The sequence below is a fragment of the Oncorhynchus mykiss genome, chromosome 6 (assembly GCF_013265735.2).
Source record: "Oncorhynchus mykiss isolate Arlee chromosome 6, USDA_OmykA_1.1, whole genome shotgun sequence".
Taxonomy (NCBI): Eukaryota; Metazoa; Chordata; class Actinopteri; order Salmoniformes; family Salmonidae; genus Oncorhynchus; species Oncorhynchus mykiss.
The window spans coordinates 56,750,535-56,771,229 of record NC_048570.1 but is presented as its reverse complement, the minus strand read 5'-3'; the positions used below and the strand labels follow the sequence as shown (position 1 = coordinate 56,771,229).

Here is a 20,695-nt window from a genome sequence, read left to right as displayed (position 1 = left end):
TTTATCCAATCATGGTTGGTTTCGTTGCAATCCTCTGGTTGTTACTAACACAACCATACATGAAGGTCAGTCAATGCGGATAATGTGAAGAACTTTGAAAGTTTCTTCAAGTGCAATCAAGCACTTTGATGAAACTGGCTCTCACGAGGAACGCCACAGGACAGGAAGACCCAGAGTTACCTCTGCTGCAGAGTATAAGTTCATCAGAGTTACCAGCCTCAGAGAGTTCAAGTAACAGACACATCTCAATATCAACTGTTCAGAGGAGACTAAGTGAATCAGGCCTTTATGGTATAATTACTGCAAAGAAACCACTACTAAAGGACACCAATAATAAGAAGAGACTTGCTACTACATGATTCCTTATGTGTTATTTCATAAACTCAGCAAAAAAAGAAACATCCCTTTTTCAGGACCCTGTCTTTCAAAGGTAATTTGTAAAAATCCAAATAACTTCACATATCTTAATTGTAAAGGTTTTAAACACTGTTTCCCATGCTTGTTCAATGAACCATAAACAATTAATGAACATGCACCTATGGAACAGTCGTTAAGACACTAACAGCTTACAGACGGTGGGCAATTAAGGTCACAGTTATGAAAACTTAGAACACGAAAGAGTTCTTTCTACTGACTCTGAAAAACACCACGTGCCTTAAACATGCTGCAAGGAGGCATGAGGACTGCAGATGTGACTAGGGCAATAAATTGCCATGTCCGTAATGTGAGACGCCTTTGACAGAGCTACAGGGATACAGGACGGACAGCTGATCGTCCTCGCAGTGACAGACCACGTGTAACAACACCTGCACAGGATTGGTACATCCGAACATCACACCTGCGTGACAAGTACAGGATGGCAACAACAACTGCCCGAGTTACACCAGGAACGCACAATCCCTCGATCAGTGCTCAGACTGTCCGCAATAGGCTGAAAGAGGTTGGACTGAGGGCTTGTAGGCCTGTTGTAAGACAGGTCCTCACCAGACATCACTGGCAACAACATTGCCCATGGGCACAAAACCACTGTCTCACTAGGGGTGATGGTCGGATTCGTGTTTATCGTCAAAGGAATGAGTGTTACACCGAGGCCTGTACTCTGGAGCGGGATCAATTTGGAGGTGGAGGATCCTTCATGGTCTGGGGTGGTGTGTCACAGCATCATCAGACTGAGCTTGTTGTCATTGCAGGCAATCTCAACGCTGTGCGTTACAGGGAAGACATTCTCCTCCCTCATGTGGTACTCTTCCTGCAGGCTCATCCTGACATGACCCTCCAGCATGACAATGCCACCAGCCATACTGCTCATACTCTGTGTGATTTCCTGCAAGACAGGATGTCAGTGTTCTGCCATGGCCAGCAAAGAGCCCAGATCACAATCCCATTGAGCACGTCTGGGACCTTTTGGATCGGAGGGCTAGGGAAATATCCCAGAAATATCTGGGAACTTGCAGGTGCCTTGGTGGAATAGTGTGGTAACATCTCACAGCAAGAACTGGCAAATCTGGTGCAGTCCATGAGGAGGAGATGCACTGCAGTACTTAATGCAGCTGGTGGCCACACCAGATACTGACTGTTACTTTTGATTTTGACCCCGCTTTGTTCAGAGACACATTATTCAATTTCTGTTAGTCGCATGTCTGTGGAACTTGTTTGTCTTAGTTGTTGAATCTTATTATGTTCATATGCTGTTTCCCTGCTGTTTCATTACACATACAAATATTTACACATGTTAAGTTTGCTGAAAATAAACGCAGTTGACAGCGAGTTTCTGTTTTTGCTGAATTTAGTTTTGATGTCTTCACTATTATTCTACAATGTAGAAAATAGTAAAATAAAGAAAAACCCTTGAATGAATTGGTGTGGCCAGACTTTTGACTGGTACTGTATCTATTGTTGTTTTTGGCTTTAATTCCTGTTAGTTCACATTCCATGCAATGTAAAAGTGAAACTACACAACAGTCTCACAGCTGCTTAAAAACTGGTGGCAAAATATGCCGTATTCTGAGCATGTAAGATAGCAATCTCTTGGAGTATTTGAAATTGTAAGACAAACATGAGTAGGGCAGGTTTTTGAAGATGTGGTTTGTTTGAGGGGTTGGGTCACTGCTGAACAGCAATTTATATCACATATCAATGTAATATAACCACATATTTTCTTCATAACAGTAATGTATGGTGTCTCGTCGCAGCCCACTACTCCCTGATGTTCATATTTCACATTTGTTGTTGATGTATGAATGTCAATTTCAAACCTGTCAAGAGTTTCATTTCAGTGTGTCAATCATCCTGAGCATTTCCTCTTAGTTAAGCTGCGATTTGTGAAAAGCCCCATATTGCATGCTTGACATTGCATTTCATAATGTTAATCTTGCAACTCTGCCAAGATAGTGTGGAGAAGAGACATCTAACCTTGTAACAAGATAGTGTGGAGAAGAGACATCTAACCTTGTAACAAGATAGTGTGGAGAAGAGACATCTAACCTTGTAACAAGATAGTGTGGAGAAGAGACATCTAACCTTGCTATGGTATTCTACACAGTAGACCAGTAGAACACAAACAAATTTAATGAAAAGCCTGATTGGGGATTTTATTGAGGAGTTGGTGAAGTGGCAAATCACTGTAGCAAATAAGCGACAGAAAACAAACTCTAAGCACTCCCAGAGACAGGCCCGACTGACAGCTCGCCTGTGCCCAAACAATGGAATCAAACAGGGTCTTGCCTACTCTAAATTGATCATCCCACCGCCAGAGGATTCCTCATCCAAAACTGAATGGAGCACCAGCAGGGTAGTTAACCAGTAATCAAGTCACATCCGTCATCCCAAATTTTTTTTCTCTCTCTCTCTCTCTCTCTCTCTCTCTCTCTCTCTCTCTCTCTCTCTCTCTCTCTCTCTCTCTCTCTCTCTCTCTCTCTCTCTCTCTCTCTCTCTCTCTCTCTCTCTCTCTCTCTCTCTCTCTCTCTCTCTCTCTCTCTCTCTCTCTCTCTCTCTCTCTCTCTCTCTCTCTCTCTCTCTCTCTCTCTCTCTCTCTCTCTCTCTCTCTCTCTCTCTCTCTCTCTCTCTCTCTCTCTCTCTCTCTCTTCTCTCTCTCAATTCAGAATTACACTTGTAAGTGGGGCAGAAGCTTCACTGATTGCCCTTGATGTGAATCAGGTGCATGTGCTTGCCTATTGCCAACTTCACTTCTTCCTTCACTATTGGTCAGGAGGGGGAATCGGACCCACAGAGCCACTAAAGCTCCAATAGATCATTGTTTTTCAAACATGTCCTCCGGGACCCCCAGGCATTTCACAATGTTGTTGTAGCCCTGAACTAGCTCACCTGATTGACCTAGTCAAAGGCTTGATGATTAGTTGACAAGTTGAATCAGGTGTGCAAGCGTTGAAAAACATAGAATAGATCAAATACATGGAATGGCTGCGGGTCCCCGAGGAGATGTTTGAGAACCACTGCCATAGATAACCGGCGTGCTTGAGGGGATCAGTTTGAGCAAGGTGAGGTGCAGAATTGTGATTTGTAGATCAGTGATTCTGTAGAACCCCAGTGCAATGTAGTAGATCTCAAAACACATCTTTGATCGGTCATTATTCCACACTTACATGTGATTAGGCAGGAACACAATGCATTGTATTTTTCCTGGCTATTCCACTCTCTCTGCAATGGAGCAGAATTCATGGGAGGGGATTTTTCTTTCTCTATATGTAGTGCTACTTCCAAACACGTCTGCTCATTGTGGTGTGTGTCTAAGGCGATTATACAGTCTTTACTTATTTACTAACCGAGAAATTCTCATGTGGTCTGACCAAGAAGCTTTGGTTGCTCGCATCATCCTCTTTTTATCCCATCTTACCACTACAGCCTATTACACTGATGCTCTGTTATAGTGCTCTATCCAACCCGTTTAGTGAATCACATTAGGACTTGACTCATTCCATCATTCATTCAGTCCACCATTCTCAAATAACGTATTTCATATTATGCCGTTTTCCATTGTGTATCTGGGTTCATGGACACACTTATCTTCTTTCTGCGACAGCAGGAACCTTTTTTTAATTAGTAGGAGTGAAAGATGTGAGCTTTAAAAAAGGCAGGCAAAGAAGAAAGGCATGCAAAGTCAAATATTTTACTCTTGCTCTGGCAAGCCTCGCATGTACAAGCCTCCTTTCTACATTGGCACACTGAGAGATATTGATATCATACAACCATATAAAAGATTCATACCACAGTTTATATTTACTTAACTAAGCAAGTCAGTTAAGAACAAATTCTTATTTTCAATGACGGTCTAGGAACAGTGGGTTAACTGCCTGTTCAGGGGCAGAACGACAGATTTGTACCTTGTCAGGTCAGAGGATTTTGAACTCGTAACCTTTCAGTTACTAGTCCAACACTCTAACCACTAGGCTACCCTGCCACCCCACAGTCTATTCTATATGGCGCATGTTTTACAAGGCCGTAACAGCATTCGAAATGAATAAGAGTAAACGGTATCAGTGGATTTCAACCGAATACAAGATGTTATGTTGAATTCTTTTTTTGAACAGGGCTGAATGTTACTCGCACTATGACTTTTTCTTCCTACACATTTCTGCCTGGTTGGTAGGTGTGTACTGCCTTTTCAGCAGCCTAAATCTTCTTTGACTGAAAAGGTGGTGTTCTCTCTCTCTCTCTCTCCCACACAATGAAAGTGTATTATCTATAGACTCAATAGAGAGATACTTTGTAGCTTTTGATGTTTGGCAGGTGTGCCTTTTCAAAGAGAAGAGTAAAGGCATTCCGCTTGATTGGAACACAAGAATTGCACAGGGGTTTCTCAACACAAACCATTACAGGAACTGGATGTTGGTGGGCGCTGCATTCAAAACACTCCATATCAAAGATTTAATTGGAGCTGGCAACCTTGGTCAAATCTAGGGATATCTTTTTAACACCCTCTTTGTAAAATAGGCCCCAGTCGAGAGTTTCTGCATGCTACCACAGGAAGGGAGAGTGAGTCACAACTCGTCTGTAAATCAGGCGGGAAGGAGCAAGACGCTCCTTGTCTCTTTGTGTTCTAGGGCGTATTTCTTAAAGGCACAGAAGTGATATGGTGCGCACAAATACAGTTTGGATATTACATTTGCCAGAAAAAGCGATTCCTCCTAGTTTTTTTTTTTCTCCCTTCGCCGGATAACACTTTAATGCAGGCTGCACGTCTAGACGGCTCGGGCCAAGTGTTATTAAATAAAGCATGCCGTTTTGAGACGTGGCCACAGCTGGGAGGATGGTTTCATGTTGAACGTCTACTGTGAAAATGATTCAGAGTGTGCATGACAGAGGGGAGAGCAGACAGAATGCTGACAAGCTCTCACCTCCAAGCAAGTACATTTGGTTTACCTTGAGATAGGCTTAAACCTGGAATCCTTAATGGTGAAACAGCCACATCCATCCACACTATGAGGTTGGAATAATATTGTGAAATTGTAAAAATTATGATTATGCCATTTTAGTGTAAAAGCTGTTTGAAAAGGCTGCTCTTTTGTTGGAATGGAGTTTTGGCCTGCCTGTTGCCATCACCAGGCGGTAAAATAGTTAATAGACCAATAAGAAAGAGAGTTTCAAACCTCTCTGCCAATAACAGGTAGTTTTTAGTTTTCCCCTCCCCACTCAGACCACACCCAGACAGTCCTAGCAAAATTCTTGCTTGAGAAATTGCTGGCTGTATTTCTGTATATTGAAAGTTACATATCTTGAAAACTTGATTGCTGACATGCAAAACATTTTGTGACTATATCAACAATGGACTAATGAAACAAATGCCAAAATATCGTTTTTGGGGTGGAATTTTCCTTTAAATGTAATTACATCCATTTATAACTATTGTGTTATTCATATACAGTATGTAAATGAATGCCCCCAAAAATAATACTGTCTCCACATAGGGAATAACAGAATGGAGTGTTTAACATCAAGGGAAGTAATTGGCATACATTTATGCATGAAAATGCCTGCAGTAAATTATTGAATTATTAATTTATTATGCTAAGTATTTCTATTTCAATGTCTTCAAATTTGAACACTGTAGAATATTAGGCAATTTAAGTGATGAACAAATTAGCTGGCCTTGCTACGGGAAAGAAGAAGCATATTGCGAGAGATTCCTGTTCACTTCAGATAATATGGGGCTTTCACTTCCTTGCTCAGACTATTGTAAAACTTCTCCACAATCAAGTCCATTGTATCAGTTGCTGTGTACCAGCTTGGGTTGGGTGACACTGAAAATGGTCTCATATATCTACAATGCATCTTTATCCTGCACATGGATAATCAGGGGCCATTTTGGGGTCGTGCTGGTCCCCAAAGATCCACCCTAAGATCATTTGGTCCGGTTGATCATCGAAGATGCAGGCCAGGTCAGTTCAGCCAGGGGATTTTTCATTTTTAAATGTAACCTTTATTTAAAATGGCAAGTCAGTTAAGAGCAAATTCTTATTTACAATGACGGCCTACTCCGGCCAAACCTGGACGACGCTATGGGTCCCCTATGGGACTCCCAATCACGGCCAGATGTGATACAGCCTGGATTTTACACAATACTCACAGACACACACACACACACAGAATTACCTCGGAACTTATTTGGGTGGCCTCTTTAAGGGAAAAGTCTATGATTTTTTAAAACTAGGTCATCTAGGACTCACTCAATAGAATAGTCCATCTAGCTCAAGTTTAGTTTAGTCTTGTCACGGTTGTATGGGGGCCGCAGACTTGGGGCAAGTCAACCAACGGAACTGACACTACAATCTTGTCATTCCAAATGAAAGGTCAAATATTTCAGTCTCTGCTCTAAAAACTAGTCTGCAATGTTAATAACACAAATTAAAGTAAAATGTGCTTATTTCTACCTGGTAAAGATAGTTGAACATTTTCAACATATTTCTTGGAACAGCTAATTCAGTTTTAATTACGGAATATCATCAGAATACTGTTGACTGTATCTGTGAAAAATGTATCAGTCCATTCGTTAATCAATTAATCAAAAGTTTTCAGGCCCCGCACAAAAACGCACACACATAAAATAACACGCCACTTTGAAAGTTCCTAAATAATTTTCATCAATTAAAAAAGCTGATTCGTTTTTTTTTCATTGGCAGGCACATTTACATTTTAGTGTCTCGTTTAGTCTCAGAACCCTCACTCTTTTAATTTCAGATATAAATCACAAAGAAAAACAAATCAATATGAAATGGAGAACATTCATCTCATGCAAGACCTTGGAGGGAGATACAATTGGATATTTTATTTCATATCAAACAACTCTGTTAGCTGGCATTGGATACTGTCACTGAATATGCCACGGATCAATATACTTTAAAATATGAGCAAGCTATCCTTTTTCAGGGATATATTACCCTTTTGGTCTGCGTCACATTGTGTCCACCATTCTTAGGCGTCGTCTTACCAACATTTGATGCCAAATTAGCTTCTTCTGAACCCATTGTTTTACCATGTCCATCAACCAAACAATTAAAGAAGATTTTGTGCCAGATAGCCTGACAACGCAATTAATATTCCCTGCTGTCTGCTATGTTTATACAAGACAAGAGTCAGTAAACATGACGGATTGATTTTGTCACAGGTGTTGGGTGGTAGTCACGCTTGGGTAGAGAAATAAATTAATTTTTCGACAAGCCTCGGGCAGTCCCCCTTATTACAACTATTTATTTGCACCCTCTTAATGACACAATTAATCCAGCCTGAATTTGGAGGCACTATATAAACCGCTGTCTCCTCATAATCTGCATGACAGCAAATAAACTCTAAACTTGACGGGTTAAATGCTAGCACTTACAAATAAACTCCTATACTTGACGGGATAAATGCTAGCACTTACAAATAAACTCTTATACTTGACAGGTTAAATGCTAGCACTTACAAATAAACTCCTATTCTTGACAGGTTAAATGCTAGCACTTACAAATAAACTTCTTCTTTACTTGACGGGTTAAATGCTAGCACTTACAAATAAACTCCTATACTTGACGGGTTAAATGCTAGCACTTACAAATAAACTCTTATACTTGACAGGTTAAATGCTAGCACTTACAAATAAACTCCTATTCTTGACAGGTTAAATGCTAGCACTTACAAATAAACTCCTTCTATACTTGACGGGTTAAATGCTAGCACTTACAAATAAACTCCTATACTTGACGGGTTAAATGCTAGCACTTACAAATAAACTCCTATACTTGACGGGTTAAATGCTAGCACTTACAAATAAACTCCTATACTTGACGGGTTAAATGCTAGCACTTACAAATAAACTCCTTCTATACTTGACAGGTTAAATGCTAGCACTTACAAATAAACTCCTTCTATACTTGACGGGTTAAATGCTAGCACTTACAAATAAACTCCTTCTATAGTTGACAGGTTAAATGCTAGCACTTACAAATAAACTCCTATACTTGACGGGTTAATTGCTAGCAATTACAAATAAACTCCTATACTTGACAGGTTAAATGCTAGCACTTACAAATAAACTCCTATACTTGACGGGTTAAATGCTAGCACTTCCAAATAAACTCCTTCTATACTTGACGGGTTAAATGCTAGCACTTACAAATAAACTCCTTCTATAGTTGACAGGTTAAATGCTAGCACTTACAAATAAACTCCTATACTTGACGGGATAAATGCTAGCACTTACAAATAAACTCCTATATGTGACGGGTTAAATGCTAGCACTTACAAATAAACTCTTATACTTGACAGGTTAAATGCTAGCACTTACAAATAAACTCCTATTCTTGACAGGTTAAATGCTAGCACTTACAAATAAACTCCTTCTATACTTGATGGGTTAAATGCTAGCACTTACAAATAAACTCCTATACTTGACGGGTTAAATGCTAGCACTTACAAATAAACTCCTATACTTGACGGGTTAAATGCTAGCACTTACAAATAAACTCCTATACTTGACGGGTTAAATGCTAGCACTTACAAATAAACTCCTTCTATACTTGACGGGTTAAATGCTAGCACTTACAAATAAACTCCTTCTATACTTGACGGGTTAAATGCTAGCACTTACAAATAAACTCCTTCTATAGTTGACAGGTTAAATGCTAGCACTTACAAATAAACTCCTATACTTGACGGGTTAATTGCTAGCAATTACAAATAAACTCCTATACTTGACAGGTTAAATGCTAGCACTTACAAATATACTCCTATACTTGACGGTTTAAATGCTAGCACTTACAAATAAACTCCTATACTTGACGGGTTAAATGCTAGCACTTACAAATAAACTCCTATACTTGACGGGTTAAATGCTAGCACTTACAAATAAACTCCTATACTTGACGGGTTCAATGCTAGCACTTACAAATAAACTCCTGCTGTTGGTTTTGTAGCTTGTTCGTCGTAAAATATGTTCCCCTTCAGTTTATTTGCCACACAATATTGGTTTCGATGTGCATTCTTAAATATGTGTTATCTTATGGGGATGTTTCCATCCAGCTACCGGGCAACGCTTAATAAATCATAAGGAAGGCATTTACTAAGAAACAATGCAAAAGTAGTCTATGATTAGTAAGACTGAGTTTACAAAAGATTAGGAATACCTGCTCTTTCCATGACATAGACTGACCAGGTGAAAGCTATGATCCCCTTATTGATGCCACTTGTTAAATCCACTTCAATCAGTGTAGATGAAGGGGAGGAGACAGTTTAAAGAAGGATTTGTAATGCTTCAGACAATTGAGACTTGGATTGTGTATGTGTGCCATTCAGAGAGTGAATATGCAAGACAAAAGATTTAAGTGCCCTTGAACAGGGTATGGTAGCAGGTGCCAGGCGAACTGGTTTGTGTCAAGAACTGCAATGCTGCTGGCTTTTTCACGCTCAACAGTTTCCCATGTGTATCAAGAATAGTCTACCACCCAAAGGACATCCAGCCAACTTGACACAATTGTCGGAAGCATTGGAGTCGACATGGGCCCGCATTCCTGAGGAACGCTTTTGACACCTTGTCGAGTCCATGCCCTGACGAATTGAGGTTGTTCTGATGGCAAAAGGGGGTGCAACTCAATATTAGGAAGATGTTCCTAAGGTTTTGTTCACTCAGTGTCATTTTGTGTTTATATACTATCTACAGATTGTCCTCACATGGGCCACAATGGGAATTCCTTATTATTCATATTCCTTGTATTATCATACATCCTTACAACTGGTGTGTCTGGTGTGAGTAGGATCCTTTCAAGTACATCCATTAATATCAATGTATACCTTGTTTATTTTAAAACAAAGATTTATGAATTGTCATTAGGTCATTTATTTTTTTATGAAATATTGCCAGCTACAGTACAGTGTCTTGCAAAAGTAGTTCTTCAAATTGTATTGTGTTACAGATTAAAAGGGATGTACTTAATTGTCATTTTTGGTCAACAATCTACAACAGATATAAATATTTAGAGATGCCTTCGTTAATGATTTATTAAGCATTGCACGGTAGCTGGATGGAAGTATCCCCATCAAATAAGCTATGCCTATTTTTGGTTCCTCCTTTAATCCCTCTAGAAGTGCACAGCCACATGTATGAATTCACAACTGAAAACTGTGCCCGCAACAAGCGTGCACGTTCTTGATTTTACACGCCCCAGTGTGCATAAGCGAGACAGGCCTACATACTGTTTTTATGTACACTCACAGACGGCTTCGCTCCATCACCTCCTTCACATCATCTCCACACGTTGACCGCCGTGGCGTTGCCCAGATAGGCTGAATGATCTCATAAGCTATTAGCCGTTATTAAAAAAGGCCCGGGTCAATAGCTGGTAACCGGTGCTACGATAGAGCGTTTACAGGCCAGTGCTGTCAACTGAACTGAAGACCAAGCTGCTTCTGCAGCTGCTCTCTAGGCAGAGAGGGAAAGTGGAAGGGCCTTGATTCCTTCCCCTTATTGAGCTGTTGTTTTGCTGTTGATTGTAGACCTCAGCACTTTTCCCTCTCCAGGCCCACGGCTCAGCACTTGGCAGGGTCAACCTCATATAACTCAGAAACTTGCTGTGATTTCAAGGCTAGAGAAATGTTTGTCCGCAAGAAGTTAACGCAGGATCCACCAATAAATGATGATGCTCCTCATATAGGAGAATGCTAAATCTTTCTTCATTTTTTTTTTGCTTGTGGCACTTTTCATTATTTCGAGCCGGTCGTGTTTTACTGTCTTGACTTAAGATGCTAGATCAAGATGGATATAAAAGAATGTGGAAATTGCAGAGGCCCAACTAAAACATATTTAATTATGTGATCACTGGCGGCAGAATTCTGAGGACAGGGGCCTTGTATCTGATCATAAGACTGTTTGTCAGACAACCCGATTCTCATTAGCACACTTTTCTCTCGTCCAACAGATCCGTGAAACCGCGAGGTTCCCCGGACGCTGGTGTCGGGGAAAGGTCATGACATAATTATGAATCTGCCGCCATTTCTGGCAGTAGTTAACAGTTTATGTCGGACCATGCGCAGCATTTTTTTCACTGTTATCTGTGACTCTTCATGTGATATAGCTAGATCTGTTTCAGTGGGCCTCAAATTACGAGTCTTATTCATTTCCCTCCCACGGATGGGCCAATTCCGTTGGGTAATGAATAAGCTGGCAGACAGGGAGTGATTTCCCCATCTCTCTGTTGCGTGAGCCTGCAATAGATTTCACAGATGCCATACGGTGGCAACTCATGCGCAGGATGCATTACAGCATGTTATTTATTTATTTCTTAGGTGCTGCTTTTCTATTACTGATTTATGTGTTATTGTGCTTGATCCGGTGATGGGATTTGTGACATGAGGTGCATGAGACTTTTGGAACAAGGCCCCAGGTCGAACGTGTGGGGAGCCCTCCCGGATTCAGCCGAATATGGTGGGCAGCAGTGTTGCATTTCAAAAGCACAAGGAAATGACACAGTATATTTATTTTTCCACACCTGGTCCCCAAAATCCACTCTCAGAGGGGTTTACAGTAAAGCTCATTAAGCTGCATGGCGGGTTGTTGTTTTTCTCCAGACGTTAAGTAACATTTTCTTGCACTTGGGGCTCTACTCTTTCCTCTGGAGCTTCTAGCGTAAGACAAAGCAATGCCATTTGGGTGTTTGTCTTACAGGCATTTCGGCAGTGTTGGAAGGATGTTGTTTTTCCCCTTCACTTCCTGGTTTCTGGTTTTGATTGTAGAGGGCCCTTGATGCTCTTGTGACTTGTAGAGATCACACTTTTATTGTCTATTTGCCACCTTAAATTAATGTCAAATTAGGGGAGTGGTTAAAGTGAGATGTTTAATGTTTTTGTAACACAACATTTGAAACAGTTGAAAGCAATCAGTGATGCACAGCATGTCGATATAAAATTGACGACCGGTTGCGTGGAAAACCACTGGCCGACCAGCTTGATCTTGAGGAAGTTTCCAAAAGATTGATTCATTTATTTTTTGTTTGTAAATGAGGGTGTTGCGTTCAATAAACATAGATTTCCAATCTGATATCGGCAGTTGGCACTAGGGAAGACGTAGGCAAGCTGCAATGTCTTTATCTATGACCACAGATGAGAGAGAGGGAGGGATGACGAGAGAGCGGAGAGAAGAAGAGCATCACATGGCTAACCGTAGCCCCAAAAGGCCAGAGCTGTCAGTTTCTTCTTCGCCTCTTTATTTGCCACTCCTGAGCTTTCACTCTCTATTCCCTACTCCTCCAACCACGGGGTCCCCTAACTCTACTTCACTTGGCTGATGTGTATGCTTGTCGTTCAAGAGCCACATGTCTGTTATAACAATAGGTAAGGCAAGAGACGCAAACCCTTAAAATAGTACGCAAAGGGTATGGACAAAGTCGAACGGAATCTTTTATCAGTATACCCAGCAAACTAAAATGTGTTATGTGAACGTTCCCAGAACTTTCCCATAACGTTCTATGGTGGTTGTTATATAGATATATAGATTTATTTTTTCTGGAAAAAAATAAACGTTTTCCAAAACAATTTTTGAGTGTTTTAGGGATGCTATTATCCCAATGTTAGATAAAACCCTAACTATAACTTAATGGGAATCTTAGCTAATGTTCTGGAATGTTCCCGGTTTGTATCATATGGAATGAATTCATTCAGAATACTCAGACAAGAATGTAATGACCAAATTTTGATGCACATTTGCACAAAAAGTAATGTTTGCCTCTTGGCAAGGTCACCATAAAAAAAATGTGCTCATTTACATTTCAATAGTTTGATTTATAAAGAAATAGAAAAGGCATTTGACAAATGGGTGGTGTAGATATTTCAGTCTTTTTGACAGTTGGATTATTTGTACTTAATAGAAATGCAGAGGCCGACCTCTGGTCAAATGACACATTGGAGTAAAACACTTTCCCAAATTGATAAGGTGATTGAAGTGCTTTTTTCTAATCTCGAAACCAAGGACTGAGCATTGAGTAGATATTAGTGTGTTTGTACTTCTTTACCCTTTTGCTCTAATGACACAACACTTTTAATCCGCTTTAACGCCGTCTCATACTCCCAAGGGTGCCAGTAAAGAGTGATTCCCTCAGGCGGCGGACATAAAGTAGTGAAATCTCTCTCTCTCTTCTCTCTCTCTCTCTCTCCCTTGACAGACAAGGCTATGAGGGGCTGGAGCAGAAGCTGAAGGAGGTCTTCACAGAGCGGACTGGCATCCTGCGTCAACTCTCCAAGACTACAAAGGAACTGGACAGCATAAAAGGCAACCTTCAGGTTAGAGCCCCACTGTTTCTTTTTCTGACAGATTATAGTGGGATGTTAAAGAAAGGTGGATGGCCTTTGAGTGCCTTTGGAACCATGGGGTTTATTTCTGAAAGGTTGTGTTTAAGAACTTAAAAAATGGCTTAGAAATTCAGCTCAGCCTGCGATCCACTTTTTCTCATCCGCTGTCCTGGGGTATAATGAGCCACTCCATACCTGGGGCCTCGTTTATTAAAAGCAAATAAGCAATATCTTCTGCGTTTTTGGAACGTCACTCCACCTGATATGAATACGAAGTGGAAGTGGAAGTCCTGTAGTTGAGGTGCAGTTGTAAAAACTCGAAAATTACACCAAGGTGGAAGTGTTGAGAAATCTGGCTCTACACTCTTCGGGGGGGGGGTTCCAAAAGGGTTCTTCAGCTGTCCCCATAAGAGAACCCTTTTTGGTTCCATGTAGAACCCTCTTTAAGGGTACTACATGGAACTAAAAGGCTTCTACCTGGAACCCCAAAAATGTTACTCATCAGGTTACCCCATGGGGACAGCCGAAGAACCCTTTCAGGTTCTAGTTTGCAGAGGATTTTTAATGATATGATCAAGTGTCTTTTCGCGACAGGAATGTTCATGTGTGGTGCTGATGGAGGATGTTAATATTACATTATTTTTTGCTGTATTTGACATCTTTCAAATACTTTAGATGTGCTTGATTGACATGGCCTGGCTCAATGGAACCAATGGAATAGTTAAAACGGTGCTAACCCAGTCCACCTGGAACTCCAGGCAGACTCAAGCAAACACTGAAATTATTTGAATGACCCAGGTCTACTTTAAAGGGTATCTAAGCTTCTACCCTTGACATCTACCACAGCTCGATGTCATCTGTTTTTGACATACAGATAGGAATGACAGAATTGGGGAATGACAGGTGATGAGAGGTAGAAGATGGAAATGTATGATAAAGATCATCACTCCCATGGTGGATGCTGTTAAATAAATTCATGAGAATTGGTAAATGCACAGCTTGGATGGAAGACCACGTAAACATAGCTAATCCTAGATCTTGAGATTCCAGTGTAATTTGGTTGTTAAATTGTATACTGCAGCAAGGCAATACATTTTTCTCTGATATATCTGTATATCGCCACTGATCGGGGCCTGCAGTCGATTCCATTTCAGTTCTCATCAAACAAGTAGGGAATGAATTGAACAAATAGATTGAAAAAGACGTTAGGTTGTATGAGTATTTTCAGTCCAAATTCTACTTTCAACATCCTGTGTCCCACAGAGAACCAGCAGACACATATATCTCTCAGATGTTAGCCAGGGTACCGTTGTCACATAGTCCGTCTTGAATGGAATCTCTTTTGCCAAATTTGGTGGCAGTGGTCCCTTGGGTTTGTCTGGGGCACTGTGTTCTTTTTAGTGGGCTTGGATGGCTGTAGCCCCTCTGACTGATTTGGAGGGCTGGAACAGTCAGAGTCAGGGGGTCAATTTCATTTCAGTTTTAATCAATGACTTCCCAATTACACCCTGTGAACTTGTATGACATGTAACCTGGTGTCACGTCTACTCCCGTTCCCCCTATCTGGCACTTGTTGTCGCCAGTTTACTCATTATTACGCACACCTGCCACCATTGTGACACGCACCTGTGCCTCATGAGACTCACCTGGACTCCATCACCTTCCTGATTACCTCCCCTATATCTGTCACTCCCTTTGGTTCTCCCTTTGCGTACCCGGTACGCATCACCAAGGGAAACAACAGGGATTTTTTTGTGTGTTTTTACTGGTGACGCCGGGTCCAAGGGAATCTGCCGTGGCAAAAGGGGATGCCTCAGCTGTCTCGTCAGGCTTCCATGTCTCAGCTGTCTCGTCAGGATTCCATGCCTCAGCTGACTCTACAGGTTCCCGCGCCTCAGCAGAAGCGTCTGGCCCGCTCCTGGTAGTCGGGACCGTCCCTCTGGTCGGCGTCCTGCGGCAGGAGCCGCGTGTCAGGGAGGGGGTACTGTCACGTCTACTCCCACTCCCCCTCTGTGGCACTCGTTGTTGCCAGTTTACTCATTATTATGCACACCTGCCACCATCGTTATGCGCACCTGCGCCTCATGAGACTCACCTGGACTCCATCACTTTCCTGATTACCTCTCCTATATCTGTCACTCCCTTTGGTTCTTTCCCCAGGCATTATTGATTCTGTTCCTGTGTTATATGTCTGTACACTACTTGTGTTTCTTGTTTTGTTCTATGTTTCTTTTAATCATTAAATTCCCTCCCTGTACTTGTTTCCCGACTCCTAGTGTACCCGTTACACCTTGGCCAGCATGGGTTCATGGTGTTGTCCTCCTGACAGTTTTTGGTGGCATCCATTGTCCCTTGGTCGGGTCTGGCTGGCACTGTGTGTCTGTCTAAGCTACCACTGTCCTCGGGGCAGGCTTTGATTTCAGTTAGCTACTGTACATTATGTGCAGACTTGGATGGCAGTGTCCCCAGTGCCTTGTACAAATGTACCGGGCAAAGCAGGTGGTGGGAGATGAAGGGAGAAGCGAGGGGGGATGGATCTCTTATTAAAAAGGGGGGGGAAACAATCAACCGTAACTTTTTCTAATAATCCATTATGTATGTGTAACTGAGTAACCTTTCTGGTGGGGATTTACTGACCTAAGTGTTTATTATTTTAATTAGACATCCCTTGGGTGCTGGGTCAACCCTTCATAATTAAACTTTGTCTGATAGAGCTTTGATTCTTGGCAGTTGCTCTGTGGTGTGCACGTATAGGGTTTAATGGGGGGCATTCCTTTGCACCTCAACTGCTTATGGAGGTACCCTGGTTTGTTATGGTAGTGTCAGCACCTCTCTAAATCGAATCCAGATGGGATGCACCCAGATGAAAGTTTTTGTGATACAGAAATATGTTTTTTTTTTCTGAATGTGTCTTCTTATTATTATACTGAAGCACATTTTTAAAAACTGTTCTGTAATCTCGCAGAGCTGCAATTATTGAACTCCAATTATTGTGTTTATGGAAATGAGAATCAAATGTATTATTAACAACATACTGTACCACTTGAATTTTCTATAATTGTATTCAAAAGTTTCTCTGCCAGAGTTTTCTTCCCCAAAAAGTGTCAGATTCATAATTACACTCCAACCTGAATATAACCTATATGAGTTCCTACAAGCTTATAAATAAACTACAACTTGTTGCATCACAATAAGTATTTTCGACTACCCTCGTAAAAGCATACACATCAATCTATGAGTGGTTACACAACATGGACGAAAAATAATAATCATTATTCGCATCTTTTTTTGCCTGAGTATAGACTGTATGACAGCTTGGAGCAACATGTGCATTTACACTCGAAAGGAGCACTGTTGTTTTCTTTCCGTTCCTACTGTATGAGGGCTTTGAATCAGCTCCTTCACTTTGGAGTGTTGGAGTGAGACTGTGAGTGGTCATATAATAAACCAATTTCTCTTGTGAGACTGAAATGCTCTCCTTCCTCATTTCTAGACACTGAAAAATGATGACTCCGTGGCCAAGAAGGATGTCCAGAGAATCCTGGAACTCAGCCACAAGCAGAGGTAGCTCTAACCTTCTTAACCATTTGCTATTGCACATTGCTACCACATGGATTATTTTGAAGAGCAACATGACTTTGAATGACTTCTATGGTGCAAGCACAACGTGATTTTACCTGCAATTCAGCCTTTGGTATACACAGTGTATACTTATACCCTACTGCTTTATACATAGCAAAGATATCAACAACACATGACAATCATAAACAAACCATTAAACAATGTTTTATTGGAGCAATGGCTCCTGGTCCACAGACAATTTGTGCAGCCACCTGCGTTCCACTTTAAATCCGATTAATCCTGCATTTGATTCGTTCCAATGCCAAGAATGATTATCAAGTGACTTCCTCACGAGATATCCAGGCAACTGAGTTATGGAAAATCATTTGTTTTTGACACCTTTCAATCATGTTTTTGATTGCTTTGGGGGGAGTAATAACTAGCAACTCTTCTAATGTGAAACCATGGTAGCCACATCCACATGCTGTCATTCCAGGTTTAGAAATGTTATTTAATTAAGACACTGTCGCCTTTATAAAAGCTGAAAACAGACATATTGTAGTCAGCAACATGAAAAAACACAAACGTTAACCCTCGTCCTTACCACCACCTTTGACCTAATCGTGTACATAACCAATTACTATATTTAAACTGCAAATATACAGACAACTTGAGGGGCCAATGAAATATACAGAGGGGTGGGGGAAGACAGTACTACAAGTCAAACATTCTGTCCGGTTTACTTTTGTGCTCTGGTTAATAAAGTAAATAACTGCCTTCCCACAAATACCCATAATGGGTTATGCACTATTTTATACACAGTCCAGTGCTGTGTTGCCTGAGGAAAATGTCACTCAGAATAATTTTGGGTTGTTTGTAGCCCATAGGCAAATGTCTCTAAATATCGGTGAAGCGTATTTACAGCACCAAATGTTGTTGGGCCCTCCTTAAATGTCAACCTCAAATTCATTCCACGCTAACTTCTTAAAAATGGTTCTGTCTCCCCTTAAAACGTCATAGTGCTGGTTTTAGGGTGAGATCAGAAAAATGAAATCCCAAGTAACGGAAAAGAAAAATGTTTGCTTGACTGGGCTCATGCCAACAGACACAACCATTGGCATGTGAAATACGACAGGGCATCGCAGTAGCGAAGAGAGACTTTTCCTTCTGAGATTGACACACAGTGCTGTTGACTGCAGATGCTGCTCCTCGACTGCACAATTGATAGACCATGACCATGTCATATGTAGTTAAACTCTAAACCTACACTAAGCCCAGTCAAAGGGAAAAATTATTTGCTGCTGTAATCGTATACCGGCATTCTGGATTTAAGTTTGGTATTTCGTCACGCATTCTATCACAAATGTTTGGTAGAAAAAATAAGCATGAATTGATTTGATGATTTTTATCCTATTCAGTGCTCAGTCAGTCAATCAGTGCTTGAGATACTATTACTACTGCCTCGCCACTGCGAGAAGTCAGAGAAGAGTTGGAGAGGAGAAGGATAGGTGCTAACTGAGTGTTTCTCACCTTTCCTCTCAACAGGGAAGAGATGAAGTCCCTCCAGACTGCATTGCAGAAGCAGCTGGACGAGGCAACGGAACAAGCCGAGAAACAGCAGGCCACAGTGAGTAGGAGCCCTCGGTACACCTCACTCCTCTAACCTCCCCCTTGTCACCTGTCACCCAGGCCTGTGAGTGCCCGTCACCCATCTCATTACCTAGCAGCCATCTCTCCTGACTGGCCCCCTCCCTCCCACCACTTAATAACCAGTCTGGGAGAGTGAGAGAGCTAGGTGTAACCCAGAAATAGGAAGCATAGTAAGGGAGGTCCTTCTGCTCTCCACTCTCTCCTTAAAGGATAGGTTTCTGATAAAAAAATATTTGTTTTGTAAAAGCTAAACTTGACAGGATGGAGTATGTTTTTCCATAATGGTGATGAATAATTTCAATGAAACACACCTGTAGAGTACGAGTAGAAGAAACACTTAATAGACCAGGTGCCTTTTTAATATTTTTTTCCTTTTGATATCCTGTCATAAACATTGCTTTTCATTCGCCAAGTATTCCAGGCCTCTATCCATCATGCAACTCAGTCCTTTTTCTATTGTACTTGGCTGTCATTCTACTATAAATTATATTCTACTCAAGTTGTATTACATTGCCAAGCTATTCCGACGTCTGAGAATAGCAGGCTGCAAATGAACTCCGATACCACACATGCAGTCATGGTTATACCTACTGAATGAATTGGACCTATAGGTAACAGTTTACTGTAGGCCCCCAATGTATACATTCACTTTACTGTAGGTCCCCTATGTATGCATTTACTGTAGGCCCCCATAATGCCTTTCTAGCAGCTCTTTATAACAGCTACAAAAGCTGTTATAACATCAGTAATTAACATGATACTCATGTGGAGCCTTTTTCATACCTACTGTACAGATTAGACCCTAGCTGTTTTTATTCCCACTTCCCAAAGATATTTACTGCTGCATCTCTAATGGCTATCTGGTGAACCTCTAATTCCCCCTCAAAACAAATGATCAGAAAACCAACGGGATGCCTAATTAATGTCCCAATCAGACCGTGAAATGCTTTTGAGATATTCAATATTTGCTAATAAGAACAACGTGGCCTGAAACAAGTGTGGACGTCTTGCAATGGGTGTCTGTCTTATTTTCAAAGTGCATAACAAGGGGGGCTGGTGTTGCTAGCCAACAATCAAACTGTTGTTGTTGACATTTTCATGTTAAGATGAGTGACAAATCCCTGGTGTAGGGAGAAAATGATGGTCTATATTTATGGAAAGTGTATTGGCTACTGCAATGCATCAAACCAATGCCTGTCTTTTCACAAGGGGAACTTTTTTACGATGTTACCAGCCGGTTACTACATTTCTGGAAAAGCACAAAAAAAGTGTTGTAAAGTTGAGTTTCTTGGTTGTATCATGTACAGCATAACTCTGCTACTGCCACTATTCAGTGTACTAATGGAGTTTTGGGAAAATGCACGCTGATGCTATATGAATACCTGTCTTGTTTGTAATAAGGTAGAGTTGTGTTATTTTCAATTGAGACCATTCCTACAGCTCGAGGCGAAGAAACAGAGTGTGAGGTTGAGGTTATTCTCCGTAGCTGGGCGAATTTGATGTGAGGCATTGGGTAGAAAACATTGTTTGATTGGTGTTGCACTCTGCCCCTAGGGAGCTCTATAGTGTGTTTTCTCTAAACCTACTAAGCAGCAAAAAGTGGAAACCAGGGTTAGTAACAAGCGCTGTCAAATTAATTTGGTTTGGGACGATACTGCACTAAACCACTAAACCATAAGCACTAAACAAACTTATGTTTCAATGTTCTCACTTC

The 20,695-nt window shown here is 41.1% G+C and overlaps 1 protein-coding gene across 1 annotated transcript in view; it reads left to right on the top strand.

Moving 5' to 3' along the window:
- The window catches only part of LOC110526185 (leucine zipper protein 2), a 192,754-nt gene that overhangs the window by 98,626 nt on the left and 73,433 nt on the right, over window positions 1-20,695 (top strand). The window contains exons 2-4 of the mRNA XM_021606898.2: window positions 13,644-13,761; window positions 17,264-17,334; window positions 18,877-18,958. Of these exons, the coding sequence (XP_021462573.2) occupies window positions 13,644-13,761; window positions 17,264-17,334; window positions 18,877-18,958 (271 nt within the window). The remainder of the gene's footprint in view (window positions 1-13,643; window positions 13,762-17,263; window positions 17,335-18,876; window positions 18,959-20,695) is intronic.